This window comes from Vanacampus margaritifer, chromosome 17, assembly GCF_051991255.1.
Source record: "Vanacampus margaritifer isolate UIUO_Vmar chromosome 17, RoL_Vmar_1.0, whole genome shotgun sequence".
NCBI classification, from domain to species: Eukaryota; Metazoa; Chordata; class Actinopteri; order Syngnathiformes; family Syngnathidae; genus Vanacampus; species Vanacampus margaritifer.
Genome location: NC_135448.1, coordinates 16,303,881 through 16,320,556, shown reverse-complemented (window position 1 = coordinate 16,320,556; position 16,676 = coordinate 16,303,881). Strand labels below are relative to the sequence as shown.

General features: G+C 39.9%; 1 protein-coding gene across 1 annotated transcript; it reads left to right on the top strand.

Moving 5' to 3' along the window:
• The first annotated feature begins 7,306 nt into the window (after window positions 1-7,306).
• On the top strand, window positions 7,307-11,234 carry zbtb8b (zinc finger and BTB domain containing 8B). The gene is made up of 5 exons (XM_077549227.1): window positions 7,307-7,457; window positions 7,935-8,127; window positions 8,463-9,333; window positions 9,417-9,595; window positions 10,739-11,234. Exons 2-5 carry the CDS (start codon window positions 7,954-7,956, stop codon window positions 11,057-11,059), a joined length of 1,545 nt encoding a protein of 514 aa, XP_077405353.1. The 5' UTR covers window positions 7,307-7,457; window positions 7,935-7,953; the 3' UTR covers window positions 11,060-11,234.
• The last annotated feature ends 5,442 nt before the right edge of the window (window positions 11,235-16,676 follow it).

The window sequence follows — 16,676 nt, the reverse complement described above, 5'->3', positions numbered from 1 at the left end:
ATATATATATATGTGTGTGTGTGTGTGTGTATATGTATATATATGTATATATATTTTTTAAAAAAAATTTAAATTATTTATTTATTTATTTTAAAAAAGGGAGAGCAATGATGATGTCAAATCGAATGAACAATACTGAGCTCTCCTGAAAAAAAAAAAAAAAAAAAAACATTAAAATGAATCCTATTCATTTTCATTCATGGAATAATTGATTGATGAATTGATTAAAAAAAAATTCTATAGTGACAGCGCGACTCTAAATATCCAGTCGTCCTCCTCCATGCTGCTACGAGCTCATCATGCCTTGCTATACTGACACTGTAAGTGTCAGAAGTGATCTGTGCCCTTTTCTCGGTCCGAGGCCTTGACAGCGATCCAGTCAGGACCGGCATGGGAACTGGCACCAGAATGTCTCAGCGATGTCCAGACTGGATCCATGCGGGAATGGATGTGTTAGTCTAGACTGCTCCTTGATTCACTCCGTATGGTTTGAGACGTTAGTGAGATTGATATTTTTTTTGCTGTTTAGTTGTCAGGAAGTCGGATTCCTCAAGCTGATACGAAGCTAAGTGTGACAGTGAGATGTCAGTCACGGCTGAGTCGGCTTGTCACGGCGTGAGACGGGAGAGCGAGTCCTCCCTCCTCATCCGGCTCCCCCGCGCAAAGATAAATAGAGAGGCTAAAAGGCGGCGAGGAGGCACAGAAAGGAGCTTTTGTGGCTTGTGAGTGGGGTCTCTTTCATGGCCGTTCCCACAGCATCCAGCATGATGACATTCACGCACACACTCGCACACAGACGCACACACGTACTGATGGGACTGCGGTGACTTTCGCTGGTGCCGGGCCCCAGACGAGATGGCGAGGGCCCGAGGAGCCACAGGCAGCCATTGTGCTGTCGCCGCGGAAACCAGTCTCTTTATGTCAGACATGTTTTTCTGTTTGTTTTCTTTTTTTTATGGCTTTAATGTGGGCAAGGGCGAATGTTTCCCCTCTCGCCCCCTTTGACTGATCTGCGTTATTTCCCCCCCAATAGCCATCTTCCTCCCCACGCTCCCACCAATCCATCCACATTTGTTTTCCGCCCCCCCCCCCCCCTCTCCCCTCGTTCAATTCTCTGTCTCGCTCATGTTGTCCTTCTTTGTTCTCGATGGGGAACAACATTTGCTCAGACAGTTTGTCATACATTTGTCACAGCGCTGTGCAGGCCTGCCTCCTCGCTCTGATCTTTATCTTTAGTCGAACCTACAATGTGGAACGCAAGCTGAGATGGATGCTGTTTGACTTCCAAGTTCGACTCATTTTCCCATAGGAAATGATGCAAAGTGAATTCATTTGTTCCGGGTTCAGACTATCACCGTCATCAGATTCAGATTCAGTTTGTGGTTCGCTAATAAGCGCCCCGAGTTTGTTAGATGGGAACAAAAATTGTGTTTTCAATATATCAACAAAAAATGAGGAAAAAGCTTTCATGAGTCAAGACAAGTCAATTAATTTTTAACTCATGCACTGACATAAATTAATTTAAAAAAATGTAATTAAAAATTAGGGGCAAGAGGCGATTTTTAAAAAAAAATTGTAATTAATCATATGACTTCACAAGTTAACTCACAATTAATCAATGTAATAAATGTACAATAAAAAAATTCTAGGTTTTCATACTCTTGTTAACAAAAGTGGAACAAAACTAATAGAAATAGTTCAAATGAATTTTTGACGTTTATAGCCGTCAACGGCAGTGAATGAATAAAAAAAGAAAAAAGAAAATATTATTATAAATTTGGAGCGTCAGGTCATTAAAGTTTTCAATCGTAATTAATCGTTGTTTTTCACAACAACAAAAACACAAAACCAAAAAAACTACGCAATTGCCTGTTTTGACTACTTTTGATGAACTTGATCAAATGAAGTTAAAAAAAAAGATCTAAGTGGCCCTTGCATCCTTTGATTTTGCTCTATGTGGCCCTCGGAAGAAAAAGTTTGGACACCCCTTCAGTAGAGGGTCAAGTACCGATCCCTGCGGGTCTCCACGTGTAACATTACAAAACTCAAATGGAGGACGGTGATGATGTGCCGCTTGTTGACAAGCATCACAATTTCCATTCATGCTCGTCAATGCAGCTACATGCTAATTATGATAGCATCCGCTTGGCATAATATTTAATTATATAATTTGTGTTTATGCTTTTGAGATTTTTTTTTTTACAAAATGGCCGTCCGCAGAGATGGATAAAATGGGTGGAATTTGCTGCTTAATTCATATTCCACTAACGCAATATTAATCGTAGCAATAGTGGGAGCGCATACAACTTATTATTGTAAAGAAAATGTCAAGGTTGTCTTCCCTTTTAAGGGGCGTGGCCTAGTGCGTGACGTCAAGATACAGGTCTTGGTGTGACTTTCTGGGCTCGAGTTTCAGCTTACTGAAGCTCTTGGTTCGAGTTCTCCGTTTATGTTTTTGTCAGTCAGCTGTTTGCACTCATCGATAACGTTTGGAAACGCCAACTTTGACTGCAGAAATATTTTCCCACCAAATTATTTTGTTGAACGCCACATTGTTCCACTTATGGGGTGCTCCACAAAATGTTTGCTTCCTTGCTCATGAAAAGCAACGTTGTGCCTTTCCCACGCCGTTCCCGCATTAGTCGAATGCTATCATAAAATCACAGGGACATGCTGCAGAACATCTGAAAGAATGTTATTTTTCTATTTGCTAAAAAAAGGAGATGCCTAAATGTCCTCCAGTGAGTGAAATTGGAAAAGCAGACGGTTTCTATTTTTAAGAGCGTGAAGAATGCCGCTCAGTGCCATGTCTCAAAGGCACGCCGGCCCGTAATCACTTCATTGTGACTTGCACATCACATACAAGATTTCATCTTTTATGGGCCACACACAACAAAGAAAAAGTGATAAATGAAAACAACTGTGCTTAATCGAATGACTTACGCTCTTTTACGTCTGGGCTAATATTGAAAACTCTGAAATAGGACTCTTAATTTTTTTTTCCACATGGTGCAATCCATGGAAGGACTGAAGGGAAAGTCCGCAGAAATTGTTAGGAATGTATCCAAAATACACTTTTGCTCTCGGCGTTGTTGGATGCCACAGGGAGGGGTGACGCGTTTGTGTTTTACACAGTCCCTCTGACAGCCTCTTAGTAGCTCAAATCCCTCTTATAACGGAACACCTCCGATTATCAGGGAGGCATCCGTCCACACGTCACCCCCCGTGGCATCTCAGAGGAGCGGCCGTAAGCTCAGAAAAAAAAAAAAGTCATCCGAAAAAAAACTTGCCATCGCTGAACGGGACTCATGGGACACTTTTAATGTTCCCAGAAGAGATTATACAGAGTGTGCGACAAGGCTTTGATGTTTATCATCACTATCACTTACAGAGAAGATGTTTTTTGTCTTAACTCATTCACTGCCATTGACGGCTATAGACGTCAAAAATTCATTTGAACTATTTCTATTAGTTTTCCACTTCTGTTAATAAGAGTATGAAAACCTAAAAAATATATATGTATATATTGTACATTTAGAACTCGCACACACGCACATACACATACTCATACACATACAAAATAAAAATAAAAAATAAAAAAATTATTTTAATAAAAATTTTTTTAAAAAAGAGAGCAATGATGATGACATGCCAAATCGGTAAAATTACCGAATGAACAATACTGAGCTCTCCAGAAAAAAAAAGAACAGATATAAAATTTGTGATTAATCGTGAGTTAATTATTGAAGTTATGTGATTCATGAAAACAATTTTTTTTTATTCACCTTACGTTTAAAAAAAAAAGAAAGAAAAGATTATAAAAAATTAGGGGCGTCAGGCGATTAAAATTTGAATTGTAATTAATCGCATGACTTCACTAGTTAACTCACGATTAATCACACATTTTATTTCTGTCAGCCAAAGTCCTAAAATTGTCTACAAGTCACGCGACTCAAGTCCCCCACTTCTGCTAAAAGCGCAACATTCAAGTCAACATTTCATAGCCAGCGCCGACAGGCTCACATGAAAGGCGGACTTGTGAGAGACGAAAGAGAAAAAATCTTGCTGAAAGGCAACACGTGTGCCGCGAAACCATTGCTACACAATCTTCCTCGCAAGTACCGCAAACACACAGTCAGTGTTGCGCTCAGACATGAGCTATGTTTGAGGTCAGCGTCTGAGGGCTCTTGGCTAACTGCATATAGCACAAGCAGGCTTTGATCGTGGCAATCCGCCTGTGGCAAAGACATCAGTTTTTTGGGGCCCTTCGCTACCGGAAGTTTGTGGTGTGAGAAGGCTCCGTGGTGCTCGATATACAATAATAAAAAGGCTGGCAGATTTATTTCAGTCGCAAATTCTTTTCGTCCTCTCCAGCCAGTGATGAAAAGAGCGTGAGATGTGCCGGGCCGTCGCTCTCACAACATGAAATGATAATTACAGAGAGAACAAGAGAGGAGAGTGGTGTCTCCCGAATAAAAAGGGGCGCCTGCTGTATTAGACTCCCAGTGATTGCCCATGAGAGATAAAAGGACAATACACACCACATGCCTGTTGCTCATTGGCCAAAAATCACAAATAAACTGCAGCCACAACAGTGAATGTTTCGCTTTTTTGTGTGGGTGTGCTTCTCCACCAAACCACCTCACCGCGTTCTGGTCTTTTTGATCCCCGGTCGAGGGTCCTCGCCGCGGAGCCTCGCTCGGAATTCCAGAGATTCTGGGATCATTCAAACGTTTCACGGCGCATACTTGCCCCCCCCCCCCCCCGGGAGACGGCGCTAGGAATGGAAAATGCCACCGCGGTCCCTCCATTGTCCCGAGTCTTTAATCAGGCTGCCAGTGTGGCTTGCGCTGCCACCGTGGTGCGTTGTCTCAGCCTGGGAAAATGCAGGCCCGAGTGCTCGTCAGACCACAAGGAGCGAGGGGTGCTGCTGCAGGCCCTCAGCGCCAGACTGCGGCCGACGCACACAATGAGTGCGGATGCTAAGCATACATGAAGGCAGTTTTGGTCGTAAATCACGAGTTTGGTCTTTTTTTTTGTCCTGAAGAGGTTGCTCGGTGTAGTAACGAAACATGTAAACAAATGATCAATTAGAGAAGCCGTTTTAAGATACGCACTAACCACTCCTAAAAAAAAAACAAAATCTACAAATAGCACAATACGTATACAGTAGAAGCATGGAACTGCCAATGTGGAGTAAACATTTTTGACTGGCGAGTATGTTGAAATGTATTTAAATTATTTTTTTTAATTGTAATTAATCACATGACTTCAATAGATAACTCACGATTAATCGCAAATTTTATAACTTCTAAATGTTTTCATACGGTTGTTAACATAAAAGTGGAAAAAATATTTAACTACTAAAAATTTGGCTGCGTATTTTAGTCATTGATACAGTAATTTAACTCATTCACTGCCATTGACGCCTATAAACGTCAAAAATTCATTTGAACTAATTAGTTTAACATTTTTCTCCCCACTTTTGTTAACGAGAGCATGAAAACCTAGACATTTTTTTTTTTTTTTAAGAAAAGAGTATTAAAAATTAGGGGCGTCAGGCGATTATTTTTTTAAATTTTTTAATTAATCACATGACTTTAATAGTTAACTCACGATTTTATATTTGTTCTATCTGTTTTTTTTCTAGGTTTTCATTCTCTTGTTAACAAAAGTGGGAAAAAAAAGTTAAACTAATAAAAATAGTTCAAATGAATTTTTGACGTCTATAGTCGTAAATGGCAGTGATTGAGTTAATAATAATTCATAAAATTGAGTTAAAATTCAAAAGATGTACTGTACAGTAAAAAACGAGTGTGATATTGATTTGTGATGAGGTCATTTTTCTGCCACTAGATGGCATGATTGCATTTGTACGATGTTGTTGACAGCTCAGTGCATTTTTCTTTTCATATTGAAAGCTTTCTAATCTTTAACCTGAAGTAACTTGTGAAATTCTGCACATTTTAAAAATTGTCAAATACAACTTGACCCCATTCTCCACAAATATATGCATCATTATTATTACATTTATTACTGCTAAATTTTGTCGTGGACGTGTCTGCTGCGTTGTGACTAGAATTCCCCCAGTAGGCTTGCCAAGTAACAAAAATTTATTTAAAAAAAAAATTGTGGCGTTAAGGATTTTTTAATTAACTCAAAATGAACGCACTAATATTGATACCCCCCATTTAAATACATTCGAACTATATTCGCAAGTACGTTCGGACATACTCACAAATACATTCAAAGGTACTCACAAATACATTCGAACATAATTACCAGTCAAAAATGTTTACATATCATTGGCAGTTCCACACTTTTTAGGAACGACTCTTCCTCATAGATTCCATAAAATAATTTACAGATATATTTTAGAATATGAAATTAAATACTAGAGGACTTAACTGGGGCCACACAGATTTTTAAAAGGGCTACAGCACCCCCTAGTCCTTTTGTAGCGCCATCCCTGGCAGGGAGGATCCAAACTTCTCTTTGGGTCTTGTGCTGACAAAGTTTGGGAAACCCTTAATTAGAGCAAGATTAGTGTTGGTTGAATATTCATCCTGGTCATATTTTTTTATGGGACTGTCATAGCATCAATGTGGTTTTCTCACAGCACGCCATAGGAAAATATAGTGAAGTAAAGAACCATGTGTTGAGATGTGTGGATGTGGCAAACAAATGAATAGTAATTTAATCATTTGTTTCTTGCAACCAGGCAGATTAGTTTCACTCTAAAATGGAAAACATTACTTAAGCACAAAGTTACAGATCTAATGTTTTTTTTCCTTTGGCTTTTTGGGGTTGGCAGCTCAGTATGAACAATACCGTCAGTTAAATAACATACACAAATAAAGCATAATAACATAAAAGCTAATGACTAGCATGAAAATGACCAGAAAAGTTTGCCGTCAAACCGCATATATTTTTAGTGTTTATTAATCTCCATTGGGCATCTGTTGTATGTCTTTAAATGTGAAACAATGTTTAACTTTATGCTCCACACATGTAATTTCATAATTTTGATATCTCAACATAAGGTTATGCCATCCTTGTTAACATGTATTGTTAATTAATAACCTATGTGATAGGTTAAATAAATTTTCAAACAAAAGACTTACTTTTTTTTGGGCTTTACTATCATTTATTTATGTTATATTTAAATGTGTCTATTCATTGAGCCACCAATAGTTTCTTTTTTAGATTATTATTATTATTTTATTATTTAATCTTTAATCGAAGTTGTTGTTCGCTTTTGCAATTGGTCCGCCAATCGGAGGTTGTAGCCACGACCGCGTCACTCCTGATTGGCTAAACGTAAACGTCAATCTTTTAAAGGCGGAAGTGTTTCTCTTGTACATCGATCGCAGAAAAACAACAAAACAGTGGTATTAGCAATCTAATGTTTCAAAGTTCACGGCCAACCATCGAGGGTTTTTTCAGGGTATCGACAAGTAAGTCATTCGGATTGATTGTATTTTTATTTTACACGCGCTCTTTAAGGTGTTGCGTGCGAATAAACGAATATGGTTTTGCTAGCTATTTAGCGTTAGCAGCGCTAGTTAGCCTGAAAACAAAGACAACGTGGAGCAAATGCATCAACTCCAGAGTTCGTTGCTGCTTATGAAGGCTTTAAACACTGTTTTATGTGGCTGCAGTTTTTCATGCAAGTCCACATGGAAATGTTTCATACTAACATCTTGTAGCGGACTCACGCTGTCTAGCGCAATAAAACATCTTTAATTGCACACAAACTCTGCATCTGATTAACACACAATACATACTGGTTTGCAAAAAAAAAAAGTCAGGAAACAATAACTTTGCCAAGTTAATTGTTTTATTTTGTTCTTTATAATGTGACTCAATTGAAACTAACGTGACTCATTTCCCTTTACGCTCCAGTTAATTAAGTGTTTCCTCCCCTCTGGCAGAGCCCACTGAAATTTGGTCATGGAGGTGCCTTGTTACCTGCCCAAGCTTCTGTTTGAACTCAATGAGCAGCGCAAGCGGGGCTACTTCTGTGACTGCAGCATCCTGGTGGAGGGCCGCGTCTTCAAGGCCCATCGCAATGTCCTGTTTGCGGGAAGCGGCTACTTTAGGGCTCTTTTGGTTCACTATTTACAGGTGCGGTAGCGTTTTGGTTCACTTTCTAAACAAAAATGACTTTGAATCTCTTATTGATGTCAATTATCCATCGATCCATATATACAGTACAGCTTAGGATGTTCCATTTTATGGATATTTAGCTCTATGCTGCAATATATTCTGCACAACTAAGTCCTTATTAGGAGCAAACCTTAAATTGTCTAAATTTCTGGTTTATTCCTAGCACTGGAGAAAGTTTCTAACATTACAAAATTCTAAATAAGTTAAATGAAAAACTTTTGCAGCCCTATTCAAATACTTGAAACTCTGCCTTTTAAATCCATTTTGTCAATTGTCTGTTGATCTCATTTCAGGATAACGGACAGCGCCAAAGCACAGCGTCGTTAGACATAGTTACGGCTGATGCCTTCTCCATCATCCTGGACTTCCTCTACTCTGGCCGGCTGGCCTTGAGCAGCAGCAGTGTCATCGAAGTCATGTCAGCGGCCAGCTACTTGCAAATGACCGACCTGGTGAACCTTTGCAAAAAATACATTAGCTCCTCTTTGGAAATATGCAATAAAGACAGGGAGGGCGCAGCAGAGGAGCACAATCCAGGACAGGAAGGACGATACAGACCTGCAGACAGCGGCACTCCCGCTGCGTCCAAGTCGAGTGGTGTTGCGGCCCTGGAGCATCGTTCGCAGGTTACGGAAGCACACGCAGCTTCTGTAAAGCTAAGTCGAAGCCCTTTGAACATGCCGGGCAACGTCCCGCCAGGCCCGAGCCGAGACGTGGACGCCAACTACCATTCAGGCAGCGACAAACCAAAAGCACACACGGATCAGACTAACCTCTCCTCGACGTCCGGCTCAACTTTGACTCCCGAGTTGGTGAACCCTAAGATAGAGTACGACCCAGATGAGGAGCTTTTGGAATCTCCTGACAATAAAGACCTGGCGTCATATCCCGGGCCTTCCGTTGCTCATCATAGTAGATCACTTCCCCCAAGTTTTACCACCGAGCGCTCCTCCATGGGTTATAATTCTTCCTTTAGTGCCAGGCAGCTGATGGAGATGCTGGCCAGGGGTGAAGGCCCCAACCCACTGGTGGACCGAGGGGCCCAGCGCATGACTCAAAGACCACCGGGTAGCATTTTAGGAGTGAGCCGGATGGAGGACAGTTTAGGTTTTGTGGGCTCATCTGTCATGGAGATCCAGTCTGATTGGATTGGAGAGGACACAGGTACAGCAAACCTGATTGGTTCGGTGCAATCTGTGATCATGACTTGTGTCGAATGAATTTTAACCGCCCGGTCGATCCTGCAGGTGACAGCTTACTGGTTCCGGTCAAACTGCACAAGTGCCCCTTCTGTCCGTACACGGCCAAGCAGAAGGGAATCATGAAGCGGCATCTTCGCTGTCACACAGGCGAGAGGCCCTTCCCCTGTCCCATGTGTGGCAAGAGGTTCACCAGGCAGGAACATCTTCGCACCCACGCCCTGAGCGTAAGAGTTGAATCGCCCTTTCAACTTTCCATAACAGGCTTCTAAGATAGCCGATTTACTTTAAGAGTAAATTTAAGAGGGAATTGCTACTTTACCACAATCCTTTGCGACGTTAGTTTGGACCCCCTTTTTCGCACTGCATTTAGTAGTGCCCATCCGTTGTGTATGTGGTGTTCAAATAGGAGAGGATCTGGCGGAGTGATGTAGTGTAACTTTGGTGAAATTATTTACAAATAGCGGCATGATTAAACTATCCAACTTACTGCCAAGCCATTATTTATTTCTCCGCTGCTTAAAATGAGCAAAGTCAGGGCTTTCTTTTGTAACAATTAAAAATGCATCTTCTCGAGGTGCGGTCTAACCAGCGGCAAAATCCCCCCCCTTTTTTTTTTTTTACTTCTTGGTAGGCACTTCCAAATATGGGCACGCTGGCAACCGGTCATTTCGTATTACTGCTCAACTCTTTCACACTGAGCGAGTGCAGTGTGAAAAGGGCTTAGTAGTGACAAAGTGCAAGTAATTGAATCTCATTGTCCCCAAACAGGGTTCTAAGTATGATAGATAGCAACAAAGGTGATTTTATGGCTAATTAACTCATTCACTGCCATTGACGGTTATAGACGTCAAAAATTAATTTGAACTATTTCTGTTTTTTTCCACTTTTGTTAACAAGAGTACGAAAACCTATAATTTTTTTATTGTACATTTAGAACAGATATAACATTTTTGATTAATCGTGAGTTAACTCATAAAGTCATGCAATTGATTACGATTTTAATTGCCCGACGCTCCTAATTTTGAATTGTAATTAATCACATGACTTCAATAGTTAACTCACGATTAATCCTAAATTTTATATCTGTTCTAAATGTACAATATTTTTTTTTCTAGGTTTTCATACTCTTGTTAACAAAAGTTTTTTTTTTTTTTTTAACTAATAGAAATAGTTCAAATGATTTTTTTACGTCAATACCCGTCAATGGCAGTGAATGAGTTCAAGTGCCTCCCTTCACTCGAACATAGTTCCCCCCCCCCAAAAAAAAAAAAAATCAGTGCATAGATTTACCAATAGGAAATTGCAAATATGTGAGGGAACACTGTTCAATAATATAATTTCCCAACTGTCCGCGAACCCTCAACCAGGTCCATCGGCATGAATTGCCCATGTCATGCAAGAGCTGCAGGAGAATCTTCTCCGGCGCCAGCGTATCTCCGGGCTTCCGGCGCTACGGCATCTGCGACAGCTGCAACTGCGTGACCACCACTCACGTCGACTCCACCCCCTTGCACCCGGCCGGCCAGGCGGAGCCCATGGAGCGTGAAGACGGCGGCACCGACTGGGCCAGTTTCATGGACGACGTGGACGAGGTGGAGGTCGGCCGAGTGGAAGACTTGGTGGAGAAACAGATGCTTGAAAGGCAGCTGAATGCGTGCGATGATGTAGGTCACTCTGTGAACCTTTAAGTTGTATACATACTGTATTCTGCTTTTTTTTTTTTTTGTCTCCGGGTTCCCAGAATAGAATATTGTGAATGCAGGAGAGCGTCTGTCGCTAAAGACACGTTATGCTTATTAGCATGTGTGTAAAGGGTACTGGCCACATTGAGGGGAAATAAAAAAAACAAAACATTTCGCTGCACTTGGGGATTGAACAGAATTATAATTTGTAGTTCTTCCTTGATTGTCATTAACTCATTCACTGCCATTGATAGCTATAGACTTTAAATACATCCATTTTAACAATTTCTATTAGTTTAACATCCCCCCCCATTTTTGTTAACAATAGTATGGAAACCTAGATTTTTTGGGGGGTACATTTAGAGCAGATATAAAATTTGTGATTAATCGTGAGTTAACTAGTGAAGTCATTAAGATTAATTACGATAAATTTTGGTCGCCTGATGCCTCTAATTTTTTAATAATCTTTTCTTTTAAACCAAAAAGCAAACATTTAAAAAAAAAAATTTTTTTAAAGAAAAGATTGTTAAAATTTTTTTATTTTTTATTGTAATTAATCGCATGACTTCACTAGTTAACTCACGATTAATCACACATTTTATATCTGTTTTAATACAATAAAAAAAAAATCTAGGTTTTTATACTCTTGTTAACAAAAATGGGAAATAATGTTAAACTAATAGAAATTGTTCAAATGAATTTTTGACGTCAATAGCCGTCAATGGCAGTGAATGAGTTAAGTGATGTATTTATAACTACAAAATTCTGTGATTTTAAAAAATATCTTTGACTCATGGAGACACCCAATTTGATTTAGGTTAGTTGTGTGCACATAGTTAGATTTTTATTTTTTTTTTACAGTAAATGAATGCGAAATCTCACACGAAGAAAAAAGAAGACGTATTTGCTGAATTTGATTGAAAAAGGAAAAATGATTCAATTAAGCTAATTTATAGTTATTTGTGTACTCAGCGTTAGGTAGATGCTTTATAGATGAAATTGTGTGAGGATGGTTAGGCCATTCATTTTCTCTTCTGACTCAAGTGTCTTGTGTATGATTTTTTTTATATATTGAAATTTCATTGATCCCTGGTGCACGGCTTGAGCAAATTTGTCCTATGAGAAGCAGAGTGCTGCTCCCTAGTGGTGATTTCACACACTTGCATTGCTAACTTGCCATTTCACTTTTGGGAGCCAATGATGACAAAATAAGTGTTTTCTTTCCTTTTTTAGTATTACATTGAATTGCATCAATCAAAAATAAGAATTGTTTGATGTTGTTGGCACCAAGAATGATTGCAATGAATGTGTTGTCTCGTGCTAGCCTAAAACCACTAGCTTTAAACCCGTCCAATCTGCGGGAAGAAAAAAAAAACATACATGGTGTATTTTCTTCTTCTTCCAGTTTCATTAGCTAAGTTAGCGTTTTTTGGTTAGTCATTTCACATTGTTGTTAATCTATGGGAACACTTGTTGGATTCCATAAAAGTCAAATAATGCATGGCCTGCTAGATTTTAAGCAAGACAGCGGCATGTGATTTTATTTTATTTTTCGTCAGTATGAGCATTATATAAAGAGGGGAAACTTTTGTGTGCAGATTTTTTTTTTTTTTGCCACGTCTTCAAATTGTATGGGATACAGCACATCACTCACAAAAAGTGCTTTTCTTTCGGTTGACATTTAAGGATGAACCTAAAATGCACTTAAATCTTTGAGCGCAATTCGACCATTTGTTTAAATTTAAAGTTTTGAATGCACATGTCCAACTGTTCAATATTGTGAGTAATTTGCTGTTTTTTTCCCTTTCTATTGTAATTTCCAATGACAGCCTTCATTCTTAAATTTTCAGTGAAAATCAAATAACTTTGTAGCGAGTTGATTACATGAATTACTAGTGTACTTTTACTTGAGTACGGGATGTGAATCGGTACTTTAACTGAAGAGGGCGACAGTGAGCCCAATGTAGTAAAAAAAGACCGTAGAAGAAGAGCTACAATTACTACCAGCCATTGTTTAAAGGCATAACAAATATGGTCCCCATTGAAACAAAAGGTTAATTAAGAAAAAGGAATCGGAGCTGCTTCCCAGCCCCCAGACATGGGGAAGTCGCGTGACTTGACCGAGTTCGAACGGGGACTAATAGTCGGCGCTCGAAGCGCCGGCTGCAGCATCTCGGAAACGGTCAACCGGCTGGGCTTCTCCAAGACGGCGGTGTCCCGGATTTACCGGGAATGGTGCGGTAAGAAGAAGACGTCCAGCCAGCGGAGGAACGGCGGAAGGAAACACCTCGTTGACGAGATCGGCGAGAGGCGGATGGAGCGAGTGGTGGAGGCCAACAGCCGGGCTACCGTCAAAGAGATCCAGACGCTGTACAACTGCAGCGCCGAGAAGCCCATCTCGCACAAAACTACCCAGCGGGCCTTGAAGCGACTCGGTTACAGCCGCAAAGCTCCCCGGCGGGACTCGGTACCCCGGACCAGGCAGCCGGACCCCGTCCAGAGCTCGCAGCCCAAAGAACAGAGTCCCGTATCTACGGACTTGGTTGGGAATAACAATGCAGAACAGGACACGGGGAGTAAAAACCAGGAGACGTTGCCATACGAGGGCGCCCCTGTGAGTTGCAACCAGACGCTCCCCGGGGTTGGAGCACCTTTACCTGGATTTCAGTGTTGGTGAGGAATGCACGGCCTGGACCTGGAGCCTTCAGACCAAATGAAAAGTGCATTTAAGTCATTTTAACATAACATGTACAGTCTGTGTTACCACTGTGCTAAAGTATAGGAAAATGAAAAAACAACTGTTATTTGATTAATCATTTAAGCCGTATTGAATAATATAACTAATTTTTAAAAGACAGAAACGCACAATTGTTGTTGACTACTTCAAAGGAAAATACACCTGAATATTACTTAACAAATGTGCTTTAGTGAATTAAAAAAAAAAAAGTTCAAGCTGCTGTAAAATAGGGTAGATGCCACGGACTTCCGGGTTCCACACATCAGCGTCGTTTCCGGCCACTGATGGCCGCGTTCCAACACTCACACCGACCGTCGGCGGGATCGCGCAGCAGGGCGTCTCAACTCTCTGAAATGCTTCGGACAACTGAGACAGACACACTCGCACCCGTCGACGGGAACGCGCAACCGAGGGGGTGGGCACAAAGGCGGAAGCGCAATAACTGGAACTCGGCCCACACTTTGCAAACAGCAAACACAAAAGAAAACCAGGAAGTCGGAAGTCCCGCCTCCTCCGTGGCATATACCCCGTTAGGCACAGTTTGAAAATTTTACTGCAGGGTTTTATGCCTACTGTTCCACATTTAATCATCTTTTTCATTTTTGTTATCCCTTGTAGTCCAAATGTCACGTACTTGTGTAAAAACACTTGTATGCTATACTTTGAAGCACTTCCATGAAAGTTCGTGCCACTAAGCACGTTTACAACCGCAGTGCAGCGCACGCAACTGCATGCCGTTTTAAAAATGATAACAGCACATGGTTTGTTGTTCAACCTTTCACCATCAAATTAATTGTCATAATTCTTTCTGCTTGTTCACCATTGCTGTCGGGGTTGTTTACCTTTTTTCAAGTCATAGTAAAGGTAGCACCATTCTAACGAGTTCTCAAGCAAAGAGCTCAAACAGCCGTGTAAATCTGTTGTGAGCTGTTGAATGTTTCCCTTTGTCTCCATAATCTTAAATTATATTGATTTTTGTGTATGGACAATTGAATGTTATTGGAATTGTCTGAGGTTTCTGCGTTTTTAATATTATTTTTGCACCTTACAGATATTTGTAAATATCTTTATTTGAACTTGCCTCAAATGTTGTTATGAAATTCACCCGTGTCTTAAGGTTTGCATGCATTTTCCTGTGAAGGTAACGATGCCTGTATGTTCCTAAATATTTGGTACTATCCATTAAATGTCTATTTTTAGTTACTTGTATTCACAATTGTATGATTATTTAATGACCAGAGTAAAGTGTCAACCAAAGAATCATTTGGTTGAACACCAACAGGAAAAAAAAAAAAATTGTTATTTGAGGTTAAATCGATCCACTTTATATTAGATTTTTGTCTCATGAACAAGAATAAAAAATATTCTGAAAAAAATACACTCTGATAAAGTACAAGTTTGAGAAGAGGTTGAAGGAAGCAAGGCATTAGTTCAGCCCCCTTTACATTATAATAACTTGAACAGCCGTAAAAACATACATAATTCATACAATTAAAACCTTTAACTTCCACAGTAAGTACAACTCTCCCTGTAAACATACTAAAAACTAAATGGTGGCATTTGTGTGCACTCCAAAGTCCCATTTAACAGTAGATTACACGTTTACATTTATGAATATAAAACTCAGCAAGATAAATTAAAAGATTAATCAAATAATATTCTAAGAAGAGCTTAATTTACGAGGCGTTCATGTTTACAAATGTATTAACTAAACTTAGCAGAAGAGGACGCAAATGCGCCAAACATACAATCACAGAAGAAGAGCTTGATTTACGAGGCGTCCATGTTTACAATTGTAGTAACTAAATTTAGCGAAAGAAGGCGCAAACGTGTCTATTGCCGCACATACAAACCACCGAAGAAGAGCTTTATTTACAAGGCGTCCATTTTACAATTGTAGTAACTAAACTAAGCAGAAGAGGGCGCAAATGCGCCAAACATACAACCTCAGAAGAAGAGCTTTATTTACGAGGCGTCCATGTTTACAACTGTAGTAACTAAACCTAGCGGAAGAGGGTGCAAACGTGCCTATTGCCACACATACAAACCCCCGAAGAAGAGCTTTATTTACGAGGCGTCCATGTTTACAATTGTAGTAACTAAACTTTGCGGAAGGGGACGCAAATGAGCCAAACATACAACCACAGAAGAAGAGATCTTTTTTGGTGACTTTTTTTGTAATGCTTTATTTAACAAATTGAAATCACAAGCCAAACATGGCAAACATTAAGCAAACAAACATCATCACAGTACACAATAATCTCACAAAAACAATAAAGGAAAAATAAATAAAGTAAAATAAAAAGTATGCCAGGGGTCTTAAACTAAGAAATATTAAAAACACCAAAATGAGAACACAAATTTAAAGTCTTGATAGCCTTCTTATTTTTGGAAGTAGAGATGGACTGTAAATGTACATCCATCTCTTTCAAAAACAGAAAAAAATAGGTATCGACTTTACACAATTACATTCATGAAAACAAAACTTAGCAAGATACATTTAAAGATGAATCAAATAATAATCTAAGAGCTTTATTTACGAGGCGTCCATGTTTACAATTGTAGTAACTAAATTTAGCAGAAGAGAGCGCAAATGCGCCAAACATACAACCACAGAAGAAGAGCTTTATTTACGAGGCGTCCATGTTTACAATTGTAGTAACCAAATTAAGCGAAAGAGGGCGGAAACGTGTCTATTGCCACACATACTAACCACCGAAGAAGAGCTTTATTTACGAGGCGTCCATGTTTACAATTGTAGTAACTAAACCTAGCAGAAGAGGGCGCAAATGCGCCAAGCATACAACCACAGAAGAAGAGCTTTATTTACGAGGCGTCCATGGTGTAGGTTTGAGCTTGGTGCCATCAAAACAAAAGAAGTAAGAG